This window comes from Pelophylax lessonae (genome assembly GCF_965119305.1).
Source record: "Pelophylax lessonae genome assembly, chromosome: 1".
Lineage (NCBI taxonomy): Eukaryota > Metazoa > Chordata > Amphibia > Anura > Ranidae > Pelophylax > Pelophylax lessonae.
Genome location: NC_138768.1, coordinates 662,304,696 through 662,318,331, shown reverse-complemented (window position 1 = coordinate 662,318,331; position 13,636 = coordinate 662,304,696). Strand labels below are relative to the sequence as shown.

Sequence of the window (13,636 nt, the reverse complement as noted above, 5' to 3'; positions counted from 1 at the left end):
TTTTGGAAATTACACCTGAGCCATCATACTGGGAGAGGTTCAACCTGTGTGGGCACTTGTGGGGATATCTTCATCCATTTACAAAGTGTCCAGTTACTTTGGTATCAGGACAGAAAAATAGAAACTTCAGCTGTGCAGTAGCTATTCAAGGGGGCTGTCCTACAGGTTTCTTTATTTGAAATTCCTTTTTGCTACCTGCCCAATAGTGCTTAAGGCCACTGAAGCCTACTACATGGTAATGCATGCACAATCTTTGAATCATTTCCTTGCTCATCTTCCTAACTAAATGCGCTTGTCACAAGCAAATCCCAATATTATGCAGTATGGAGATGCTTGCATCATTCCTTCATCTATGCAGACATTGAGAACACAATCTCTGCTGGTGGGTTCTCACCCTGGCAAAATGAAATGCAAATTCAAGCATATTTGAGATTCTTTGGCATATTTTTATGTTTAATCTCTATTTTATTACGTTTTTCAGATAATAAAGTACAAAAGACAAATGTCCATGATGTACCAGAAAAGTACAAACATATCCAAAACAGGAAAACAGACATACCTGTACACAGATGGGCCTTACAGTGAGATCAGTAGAAATCATAACAATTTGGTTAAATTATACCAAAGAGAGGAAGCACAAAAATCCTCATAGCAAAAGCTAACCAAATACATGTTAGGTATGTTAATAACAGTCAAACGAACAGAAAACAATAGGTTTCCTTTTATAAATCGAGGAGATATCGTCTACATATATGGATGTCCATTTGGAAAACCACCTCTATGTCTAGGATACAATCATGGAGTGGAGAGCCCACAGAATAACATAAGAAAAAAAAAGAGTATCAAAAAGATGGGAAGAGAAAAAAGTAAAAGAAAAAAAAAAGGGGGCAGGGGGGGGGGTGAAGGGAGGAGGGGACTAGGTCACTGAAGGTTTATAAGAAGGCACGTGCCCCGAATGGTATCCCGAAAGTATGTGCTCACTCAAACACTAGTAGCAATAAAAGAGGCGAATATAGAAGAATAATAAAAATGAGACCAAACCGTCCACATGAAGCTGCGAGATTCAGATTTGCTTCGGCATATTTTTAAAGAAAATGACTATACATCACAGGGTAGGATTATAAAAGGTGATCATCTAAATAGAATAAATTACATTGCCGACTAAAGGTCTGCTTTAAAAGAACTTTAAAAGACCACTGGTGGGAAATTTTTGTATCCTAAATACCTGCATATGACCTAACATTCAGTATAGGTATGTAAAGCCTGTAGTATCAGGACAGGAGGTAAATAAATATGTACTCAATAAGGCCACCAGCAAAAAAATAAAAAAAATGACAATGGCTCAAACTTTCCAAACATAAAAGACGTCTTGACTGGAATTCCACTTTAATATTTAGGCTGGAGTGTGAGGCACACAACCTAAAGCCTCGTACACACGCAACGATTGTTGGCCGACCGATCGGCCGTCTTTTGTCCAGTGTTGTTGTGTTGGTTGAAATGTGCTCGAGACTGCACACAAGTTTTTTTGGCCAACAACAACCAACTTCAGAAGTGATGTCATGTGCTGGTTTACTTTCCGTGTGTTTTTTCTTCTCTGAGCATGCCCAGTCTTGCTCATCTGATTTTTGTCTGCCGAAATCTGTACTGACTGACGAAACAATCGGCCGTTCTGTTGACGGCCAACAAAAATTTTATAGCATGCACACCAGATTTTTTTCGGCCGAAAAGTCGCAGTCGGTTGTCGGAAGCATCATACTAACAACCCGACAATCGGCCGATCGGACGTTGGCCCAAAATTCACGGCCAACAATCGTTGCGTGTGTACGAGGCTTTAAAGAAGCACAGATGATCCTGTGATGATCCATTAATATGTCAGGCTTGCATAATCTGTCTCAGGTTGACCATCTCTGTTTACCATCAAGCTGCAGGCAAACCCTGCCCATCCTACTTATCATTTCAGATCCAGCCTGTCACACATTACAGATCAGTGATGCTGCAGGTTGTGAACATTGCATGCAAGAATGAAGTGCAATCAAAGAACTAATGGGATCAGGAAAAAAAGTATTGCTCTGATTGAGACAAACTTTAAAAGCAACTGCCTCTGGCAATCCAAAACAGAAAATGTCTGTGGCTCAGTGGTTGTATCAAAGCACTTCCTGTGCAAATTGACACTGCTCATCACCTACCCCACAGCTGGCATCCTTGCCTCAATACAAAGTACCATACAACACTTGGCAAACCTACAACCCACTGCTCATCACCTACCCCACAGCTGGCCTCTACACCTGCAATCTACACCTGTGCCTATTAGGGTGACAATGTTTTATGGTGATGGGAGGACTTTCTGCCTTCACATATTTTTGAGGGCAAAAAAGGGAAGCAATTGTATGCCAGAACCTGGCCCATTTGTGGTAGGGGAAGGGCTTCCTGGCAGGTTGATGGAGAACAATTCAGATCACAAGGGGTAAAAAAAAACTCTGCTTCACTACACCCAAAACTAAAATAAATAAATCAATTTATAAAATGCAGAATGAAATACAGAATGTTTGGGTGATTATTCATTAATAAACATAAGACATGTGACTACAACTTTCTATGCATAGTTTGGTGAAAGTGTTGTACATTGATTTAGCTCTTTGCAAGTTAATAAACACCCCCACCTGCTGTCAGTGCTGTGATTTGATGTCCTTTTCTGTGATGATAAAGTCTGAGGAGCTGTTGACACAGAAAACAGAAAAGAGGAGTCCATTCTAGATGCAGGAACCTTTTTGGTGACCGTCACAACAGAAGTTGGTGCGCTACTACTAGAGAGGACATCAGACGATGTATATTTGCCTTTCCCTGAAATAGTGTAGAGCAGAGTTTCTGGTGGCTTGGTCTTAGAAGAACTGGTTAAAAATGGCAACCCTGTATAAGGCAATGGGCTAGAACTTCTTGATTCTGTTGGAAGAATGGTATAGTAATATCATTAAATACCTATTGCAAAATAAATTATGATTACAATATATTTTTTTATTTTTGCCTACTTCTTTTGCTTAGTTCTCTTTAACTCAAATATAACTCATTTTACAACATATAGTAGAAGAATGATAAAAATACCAATATATTTAATGTATTATATTATATAACAGGTCAGGAATAGGAATTAGTTGAACATACCTGGGTTTGGTTAGAGGTGGGTTTGGAAAACTTTACTAAAGTTTGGATGCCAAATCCGAATCCCACTGAAGCCAATGGGAGTTTAAAAACAGTAATTCACATAAAATTCCTAAAACACGGTGCCTGGTAGTTTTATAAACAGTACAGCTCTAGGGAAACAATTTTACTTAAAATTTTTTTAAAAACTTAAAACTTACTGTTTCTAAACTTTTAAAGTGTCCTATATATTTTCCCTGATGGCAATGGAGCAAACACACTGCAACCTAGATGGGTTGGATCACTACGAATAGATTTTGCCCTTTTTTTAATCGGCTGACATATGTTGTATTCAAATTCATTAGATCTGCTGTCCTGTTTTCACCACATGAGAAAGGCACTTCTTATCCTCCACCCTGCAACTGACATATCAGACTATAGCACAGTGTAGAAGATTGCTCCTAGTATTGCAATGATAGAAATTGCCCAGAAGCTTTAGGCCTCATGCACACTGAACATTTTTACAGCTGCTGTTTTTGGCTTCAGGTGTTTTTTTATGCAGCCATTAAAGAAGCGTTTTCTGGCTGGAAAAAAACCCCAGAACTAGTGGGTTTTGAGAGGAGTTTTTCAGCTGTAAAAGTGCTCTAACTCTAACTGATAAAAGCTAAAAAAAAAGCTAAAAAACGCATAAAAACCCTGAAAAACACTGCAGCTAATAAAGGCTGAAAAACGGTACTGCAAAAATGCAGCAAAACTCATTCCACAGCTACAGCTCTCTAAAACTAAAGCTACTGGTGTTTTTATAACATCCAGTGTGCACGAGGCCTTAAAGCGGAGTTTCGGCCACCAAAAAGAAATTTCAGTGAAAATCCCCCGGGACAGTCAGGGCTAGTACATTCCACAATGGATAGCCTCTGATCTGTCCCGGTTTGCACTTACCTTTTAGAAGAAATACTTACCTTGAAAATTTCTTCTCCGGCGCTGCCATCTCAGGTGTGGGCAGCTGAAGCCAGCGCGATCCTCTTCTGTGTCCTCTTCTGTCCTCTTCGGTCCTGCGATGCACTGCCCCGGCCCCATCGTCACTTCCGGGGCTGCAGCGTCACGCCTGCACAGCTTCTGGGCATGCCCAGAAGCTGTTTAGCAAGGTATGACGCGCCTGCACTGGAACTGACGTCGGGGCCGGTGCAGGCGCATTGATTCCTGGGAGCGATGACGTTCAGCTCCCAGGAATCATTGCAAAGCGGAAGTGACGGCGCGGGCCGCGGCCGCTGAGGGAGGAAGTGGAAGGAAGGTGAGTATATTTTTCTGCAATTACAAGGTAAGTAAAAAAAAAAAAAAAATTGTAATTATCCATTTCTTTTTCAGGTGACCTAGAAGCAAGCGGATGGCCCAAAATCGACTATGTCGATTTTGGGGCCGGAACTCCGCTTTAAAGTGATACTAAAGTCTCGTTTTTTTCCTTTAATTATAACAAACATGTTATACTTACCTGCCCTGCAGTGGTTTTGCACAGAGCAGCCCAGATCCTTCTTTTATTGGGTCCCCCACCTGCACTCCTGGCCTCTCCCTCCTGTCAAGTGCCCCCATAGCAAGCACTTTGCTATGGGGGTACCCGAGCCGAGATGCAGATCCGTGTCCATTCAGACAGGGAGCCACGATTCGCCCCCTGCCTCCTCTCTTTTCTTATTGGCTAACTGACAGCAGGGGAGCCAATCAGGAGAGAGAGTCCCGGACGACCGGTTGTGCCTGGGGTTCAGGTAAGTATTAGGGGGGCTGGGGGGGGGCTGCTCCTCACAGAAGGTTTTTAATCTCAATGCATAGAATGCATTAAGATAAAAAAAAAACCTTCTACCTTAAGAACCAATTTAGGGACAATTCAGCCTGTTTCAATTTCTTAAAGGAAACCTCTACTACCCTTTTTTCCACTAGAAAACAAATATTTAGAGACCATGACAACATGACCATGTCCACCCTTTCCACCTCCTTACCACCTTTCTACAGTCTTGTGCAAAAGTTTTAGGCAGCTGTGAAGAAATGCTGTAAAGTAAGAATGCTTAAAAAAATATATATTTTAATTGTTTATTTTTATCAATTTACAAAGAGCAAAGTGAGTGGACAGAAGAAAAACCTAAATCTAATCAATATTTGGCGTGACCACCATTTGGCTTCAAACCAGCATCAATTCTTCTAGGTACACTTACACACAGTCTTTGAAGGAACTCAATGCTGAGAAATACAGGCAGATACTTATCCATTATACCATACCATCAGGGAGGCATGTAATTGGCCCCCAAATGTATTCTGCAGCAGGACAACTGCCCGAAACATACAGCCAAAGTCATTAGAAACTATCTTCAGTGTAAAGAAGAACAAGAAGTCCTGGATGGTTTGGCCCACACAGAGACCTGCTTTCAATATCACTGAGACTGTCTGGAAATACATGAAGAAACAGAATTTGAGGCATCCTACATACACAGAAGATCTGTGATTAGCTCTCCAAGATGTTTGGAACAACCTATCTGCAGAGTTCCTTTAAAAACTGTGTGCAAGTGCACCTAGAAGAATTGAAAAATTGATGCTGTTTTGAAGGAAAAGGGTGAGCACACCATAGATTGATTCGTTTTGGATTTCTTTTCTGTTCATTACTTTCCTTTTTCTTTATGATAAAGATAAAGTATTAACAACTCTATTTCTGAAAGCATTCTTAATTTACAGTATTTTTTTACACCTGCCTAAAATGTTTGCACAATACTGTACACCAGTGGATTATTGATCTTTCTTGATATAATAATCCTATTATCTACATTTTTTTCTTTAGTTTTTACAATATTAAATATTAAAGTAGCATTCCAGTCAAATTCAAACTATACCTAAACCTGCTTCCACCCCCGTTCTAAGCTTATTCTATCATGTAAAGGAAAAACGTCTATACTTACCTATTCTGAAGGCGTCCTGGTCTGGTCAGATTATCACTCCAATGGCCGGCTTCAGTGAAAAGGAGAGATTCACAACAATGGCTGCAGAGCTTGGGCAATGATGTCCACCATAGGCTTACTATAGGGCATCTGTTTCGGCTGTCTCATCTCTACGCTGAAGCTGGGGCTGGGAACTAATCATGTGACAGACTATAGCACCCTCATCATAGGTAAGTATAGGCATATTTCCTTTTACAGGGTAGTTGTAATAGGCTTACAATGGGGGTGGAGGTAGATTTAAGTATAGTTAGGATTTGAATGGAATGCTACTTTAAATAATCTTCTGCACACCACTCAACCATGTTGAATTCCTGCCTATAAGCTGTCTTGTCATTATCTTGTTTGAGTCCAACTAAAGTGGTGTCATCAGCAAACTACATTACTATACTATATGTGTGAGAACAGTCTTTTTTGTAAAATAATGCTTATTTTTTAAGCTGTTTATTCAATTTCCCCCAGCCTGCATAGGCAGAACGTACGGAGCATTGGATACACAGTTCACTCTTGCAGACTGAGCTATATATAGGTTGCATAAGTGCTCGTCCGTAAGTTTCTAGGGCATGAATCCAACGTTCAATACCTTCTGCCATTTGCAATCTGTGTACTTCACATATCCTAGGAGCCATAGTCTTTCATTAAGAAAGGAGAAGGGGGAAGAGCTGACAGCTTCCCGATGACGTCACCGAAGTGTATGGAGGCGCGAGACCAAACCGGGGGCATTTTAAGAAGCGGATCTCAGCAGGACAATGCTGGATTCTTTGGGTGAGTGATGACCTTAATTGTGCAAGAAGAGGGGGGGAGGGTGGAGATCCACTTTAATTCATCAGTAGGTTTCATAATCTATGGTCATGGACAGATTTGTGCTCATGTGTTTTGTATGCCAGAGCTGGTCCTACAAAAACTATTGCTGTAACTTTTTTTGTTATAATTAAAAGGTAAAGTATTGTGGAGGCAGACTTCGCCTCCTGCGGTCAGGAGTTGGGTGCATAGAGTGGAAGACATTAGTAGGGTGGAGGACCTCGTTCTATCCTTCCGACACCAACATGAGAAATACTCCAAATTGTGGCAAAATTGGGACCTTTTTGTTGTATTAGAGGAGGGAGCTGCTCTGCTGAATTCGTAGTTTCCCCAAATTAGACCATTTTTGCCCCGCCTGAAATCACTCCTTGATGGACACCCTCCTTACCCTCTACCCTTACCCTCCCCCCCCCCCTTTTTTTTAACTTTCCTTCTCCCTCTCTCTTCCTTTCTCTCTTTCACTTTTCTCTCTCACCTTCGCTTTTCTCTTTTGTAAAAAATGTGCTGGGGAAGAACGGAGAATTTTCGGGACCAGTTGATTTTTCCATGCAACTGTACGTTCTTTCATGTTTGTACCTACTTTGTTTATCTCATGGCTTGCATATTACTTTGAATTTCTCCTCTTCCTAGCTTTAATAAAAATTATATTTGAAAAAAAAAAAAAAAAAGGTAAAGTAGCTTCTGTATTATATTAGCAAAAGTATACCTACTTATGATCAGATAGAAAATAAATAGGTGTAATACAATACAAAAATAATTTGCCAGAAGAAGTTATTCTAATATAACATTTTGCTATGAAATGTAAACTTTTATGTATAATGATATAGTTAAATTTATTGTCTTGGTGCATGAACTTACCAAGAACTGAAGTTGTTTCCATATCTGAGATTTCTGAGGTCTCTGAAGTCGTCTTCAGCATGTGACCAGACACAACTGCAGACTCAATTCGTGCCCAATAAACAAAGTATGACTGAACTACTGAAACACTGTTAAGGAGAGGAACAACAATTTTAATTCTCTCAGTTCTTTTGCAGACAACTGACCTGAGTGACGTAAAAAATAACTTTATTAATTAAAAAATTTATTGGGCTGCGAATTAGTATTTTGTGCCTATTATACAAACATTATGCCTGTCTTCTGATATTTAGATCTAGGTAAAATAAAAAAGCTTACTTTTAGTCAACATCTAAATACACTGAAATACAAGCATGGGAGATATCTCACCTGATAGACAATTCTCAGAGCAGGAGACTGGATTTTAATCTGAAGCTATTAGGCGTATATCATTGCCACCTACCCATCACAGCTAGTTTGGATGCTAACCCCCCCCCCCTTCCCCCCATGCACCCACATTGAGATCAGAGACCACGAAATAAAAGAAGGAAATTGATCCCCTTTTCGTTACAGTTATGTAGCCTAATTTACCAACAACTAACAATAGGAAAAAATAAATAACAATTTGTAAAATGTTGAGGTTTGCTGGTGCCCCCTTGCCCTGCTGCCATTGACATTGGCCCACAGTCAGCCCTGCTGATGGCCTCACTTTTTCTGTAGGTAATCTTGCTAGTAATATTTTTGCTCTAGATAAAAATGTACTTTGTTGTACATTAATTCTTTTAAATATTTAAAATATGTAAAACAGGTTCCCTGCAACGTGTGATTTGCAAACCCATCTAACATATTTCTGCACACAAACAAAAAATAAAATAATCACCTTTAGAACAAAATGATATAAGGTAAGCAACATCATAATGTTTTACAAGCAGACTTTTGAAAAACAAAGAACAAATAGTTTCTTTATTGGGGGGACTACATTTTTTTTAGATGCCTATAAACTACAGGAAAGCATTTCTTAAATTGAAAGTGTTTTACGAACGCTCACAAGAATTTAATGTCTCCAACTGGCTGATCGGGTGACTTCCACACAAAAGACAGATTTCTTTTCAAGGACTTGTCTGAATGGGTCACTGTGTCTCCATCTTCAAAGCAGCGCAGTAGCTTAGAGCCAGGTGGAATAAACACAAAGGATCCAGCAACTTGGTCATTCAATACTCTACGAGCTTGAAGGAAAAAGCCCATAAAATCTCTGGTGCTTCTTACTGTTACTGCCAAAGAAAAAGGAAAAAAGTAAATATACATTCAAACATGCACACAGATACACATACACATACTACACATATATACCGTATACAATAACACAAACACACCTATAATTTTTACCAGTGTTCAAATCTGGAAAGTTCTAATATTAAATAAATTTAATTAATAAATTAATAAACTTCCACCCACAACTCCATGAGAATGTTGGGAGGGCAGAAATAAATACAATGGCACTTTATGTGTGCCAACAAAGAGAGTGCAAACAGTATATGTAAAACACAACATTTTTATTTACAAATATTAACAGCACATATAACTAATAATGGCATGAAAACGGATTGACGCGTTTCACAACATTTTTATATAAATATACCAACATGAAATAAATGTCTAGTTGGGTATGGCAAACCGAAACGGGGGGAGGGTGGGAAGGAGAGAGGAAAGAGAAAAAAAAAATCACCAAACATGTGATAATGTGTTGTGATGGCATAGTGTGGTGTTTTATTTTGGTTTATGTTGTGGATGGGTTTCTTGTGTTGGACTGCTGGTTGTGCGGTAGATGCTGTTCTCTCCATTCACTTCATTGCCACATTTGTCTACGGTGGTGTGCAGGGCAGAGTTTAGCGGCTGGGCCACCTGTCAGATTCAGGGGAGCACGTGGTGGGGGGTGGGACTTTAGCAATGACGTCACGTCACTTTTTTTTGTTCCCGGAATTGTCAGCGGCACTGTCAGAGAGAGAGGCCAACCATTATGCCCATGCATTGAATGGATATGGGGCAGAGCCGTGGGGGGGGGGCAGAAGACCCATGATGGGCAGTCCTTTTCTAAGAGATCACCTGTTCCCTGCTAAATGCTATGGTGACATTTTGAAAGGGAAGCTTGCTGCCCAGAAGTGTGTTCAATTCAGCGAGATAAACAGGTATGGGAGTATATCTGTTGCTATGGCTTATACTTTATGGAGTAACCAGAAAAGTGAATGGTTTACAATTATGTGGTGTTTTTCTCTCTCTTTGTGTATATATCAGGGCCGAATCTAGCCTGATCTGGGGGTGCAGTAAAAATTGGATTTTCCTACAGCTTACTTGTAAAATCCTTTTCTTTGAGTACATCACAGGACACAGAGCAGCCATAATAATTATTATCTGGGTTATACACCACCTATCGGTGAAGGGACACTGGCAAACGAAAAGACAGGAAGTCCCCATCTTTAAAACCCCTCCCATACAGGAAGTACATCGGTATTGTAGCAAGCAATAAACATCCCAGACAAGAGGGGAGGGACCTGTGATGTGCTCCAAGAAAAGGATTTTACAGATACATCACGGGACACAGAGCATCCATAATAATTACTATCTGGGACATCCCAAAGCAATGCACTTGAGGGGAGGGGGATACTAAATATGCCATCAGAATAAAATGATCTACATAGCTGCCTGCAGCACACTGCGGCCAAATGCAGAATCCTCCCAGGTCCTAACATCCACCTGATAGAATCTAGTGAACGTATGTACTGAAGGCCAAGTAGAGGCCCTGCAAATCTGAGCCATAGAAGCTTGATGGTGAACTACCCAAGAAGCGCCTACTCTTACACCTGGATAATGAACTGGCGAATCCACTGAGAAATTGTAGACCTAAATGCAGCCTGCCCTTTCCTGGGCCCTTCTGGCAGCACGAACAAAAGGACGGTCTTCCAAATATGAGCTGACATCTTCAAATAGACCTTAAATGCACCTACTACATTCACAGAATGTAACAAGTTTTCCTCTGCTGTTTGAGGATTTGGAAAAGAGGAAGGTAGTATAATGTCCTGATTCAAGTGAAAAGCGGACACCACTTTGGGCAAAAACCCTGGGTGTGGACGTAGAATCACCCTATCTTGATGTAAGATCAAAAATGGCTCCTTACAAAAGCAGCTACAGTATCTCACAAAAGTGAGTACACCCCTCACATTTTTGGAAATATTTTATTATATCTTTTCATGTGACAACACTTAAGAAATGACAATTTGCTACAATGTAAAGTAGTGAGTGTACAGCTTGTATAAGAGTGTAAATTTGTTGTCCCCTAAAAATAACTCATCACACAGCCATTAATGTCTAAACCGCTGGCAACAAAAGTGAGTACACCCTTAAGTGGAAATGTCCAAATTGGCCCTAAAGTGTCAATATTTTGTGTGGCAACCATTATTTTCCGGCACTGCCTTAACCCTCTTGGGCATAGAGTTCACCAGAGCTTCACAGGTTGCCACTGGAGTCCTCATCCACTCCTCCATGACGACTTTACCGAGCTGGTGGATGTTAGAGACCTTGCGCTCCTCCACCTTCTGTTTGAGGATGCCATTAGAGATGCTCAATAGGTTTTAGGTCTGGAGACATGCTTGTCCAGTCCATCACCTTTACCCTCAGCTTCTTTAGCAAGGCAGTGGTCGTCTCGGAGGTGTGTTTGGGGTCGTTATCATGTTGGAATACTGCCCTGTGGCCCAGTGTCCGAAGGGAGGGGATCATGCTCTGCTTCAGTATGTCACAGTACATGTTGGCATTCATGGTTCCCTCAATGAACTGTAGCTCCCTAGTGCCGGCAGCACTCATGCAGCCCCAGACCATGACACTCCAACCACCATACCTGACTGTAGGCAAGACACACTTGTCTTTGTACTCCTCATCTGGTTGCCGCCACACACTTGACACCATCTGAACCAAATAAGTTTATCTTGGTCTCATTAGACCATGGGACATGGTTCCGGTAATCCATGTCCTTAGCCTGCTTGTACAGAAAACTGTTTGCAGGCTTACTTGTGCAACATCTTTAGAAGAGGCTTCCTTCTGGGACGACAACAATGCAGACCAATTTGATGCAGTGTGCAGCGTATGGTCTGAGCACTGACAGGCTGACCCCCACCCCTTCAACCTCTGTAGCAATGCTGGCAGCACTTATACGTCTATTTCCCAAAGACAACCTCTGGATATGACGCTGAGCACGTGCACTGAACTTCTTTTGTCGACCAATGGCGAGGCCTGTTCTGAGTGTAACCTGTCCTGTTAAACCGCTGTATGGTCTTTGCCACTGTGCTCCAGCTCAGTTTTAGGATCTTGATAATCTTCTTATAGCCTAGGCCATCTTTATGTAAAGCAACAATTCTTTTTTTCAGATCCTCAGAGGGTTCTTTGCCATGAGGTGCCATGTTGACCTTCCAGTCACCAGTATGAGAGAGTGAGAGCGATACCACCAAATTTAATACACCTGCTCCCCATTCACACCTAAGACCTTCTATTACTAATGAGTCACATGACACCGGGGAGGGAAAATGGCTAGTTGGGCCTAATTTGGACATGTTCACTTAGGGGTGTACTGACTTTTGTTGCCAGCGGTTTAGACATTAATGGCTGTGTGTTGAGTTATTTTGAGGAGACAGCAAACTTACACTGTTATACAAGCTGTACACTCACTACTTTACATTGTAGCAAAGTTGTCACATGAAAAGATATAATAAAATATTTACAAAAATGTGAGGGGTGTACTCACTTTTGTGAGATACTGTATATGCCTTCTTTAGTGCATTTTATAAGAACAAAAAATAAAAACCCACACTATCAAGGTGTTCAATGAGAAGAGCAAACTTGAACCACACTGTATACCTTGAACATTAGTGTATGATCAGTTCTATAGGTTCAGCAGTCATACTCCGTAGGCTCATGCAAGTCCGCAAGCATGATCCAAGAGTGCCCTTATAGTTTATCTGTGTTCTTTTTTTTGGGGGGTTTAGTAAATCAGGCCCATTGGGTGGGAGAACCTTTTCACAATTAACACCATGGCCTGTTTTTTACATCTTCTTAGACCATCTTCACTGTAATGGCTGCAGATTCCTAAGTAAAATTGTCCCTAATGACACACTGTGCCATTGCCAGTAACTGTGGGGGTAGCTGTCTGATGTTCTTTACTGTCAGGGATCACTACCTGTTCCTTATGCAAAGATGGTTTATTGATTTGGGATGTCCTGAACAATGATGTGTCATCTGTATATTTAGCAGAACAAACAGCAAACGTTATTTTTTGCCAACACCTACAGAGCAAATGCCGTCAGATGTTAATTAGCAGGTTGGCAGCAATGCTGAGTGAGGAGGTGAACATATTTGTCTATCATTATATAGGATGCCAGCTGCACAAGTTAATTCAGCAATGTACGAAGCTACATCTTGACCAATGTTTATTCTCATTGTGTATAAGTATGGGTAAAAGGAGGCCAGCTTGTTTCTGAATATTCATGAAATGCCTCAATTCTTTTATTCTATCAAAAGTAAAATATACAGCATACTTTTACAGATTAGTGATCAAATGCATTACTGTCATACAAGTAATGCAATCACCATTGCATTCCAACAGAAAAAAATTGTTGATTTGATGTTTTATTAAGATTAATGTAAAAAAAAAAAAAAAAAAGGAAATAGAAAATTAAAACTGTTATTTGCTGTAACAACAATCAGTCAAACGCCATTAATATTTTACTAGTGCTGGTCTGAGAATGATGGCTATCATCTAATTGCTTACATTCATGTAGACGATGGAATAGAGACTAGTCACCTTTACCCAAGCTGTTCTATCCTGAGACTCTGAGGCTTTACCAACTGCA

The 13,636-nt window shown here is 40.6% G+C and overlaps 1 protein-coding gene across 1 annotated transcript in view; it reads right to left on the bottom strand.

Annotated features, from left to right (window-relative positions):
- Positions 1-13,636, bottom strand: part of REELD1 (reeler domain containing 1) — an 84,563-nt gene that overhangs the window by 21,923 nt on the left and 49,004 nt on the right. The window contains exons 3-5 of the mRNA XM_082274433.1: positions 8,791-9,013; positions 7,767-7,894; positions 2,661-2,940 (exon numbers count right to left, since the gene is read on the bottom strand). Of these exons, the coding sequence (XP_082130559.1) occupies positions 2,661-2,940; positions 7,767-7,894; positions 8,791-9,013 (631 nt within the window). The remainder of the gene's footprint in view (positions 1-2,660; positions 2,941-7,766; positions 7,895-8,790; positions 9,014-13,636) is intronic.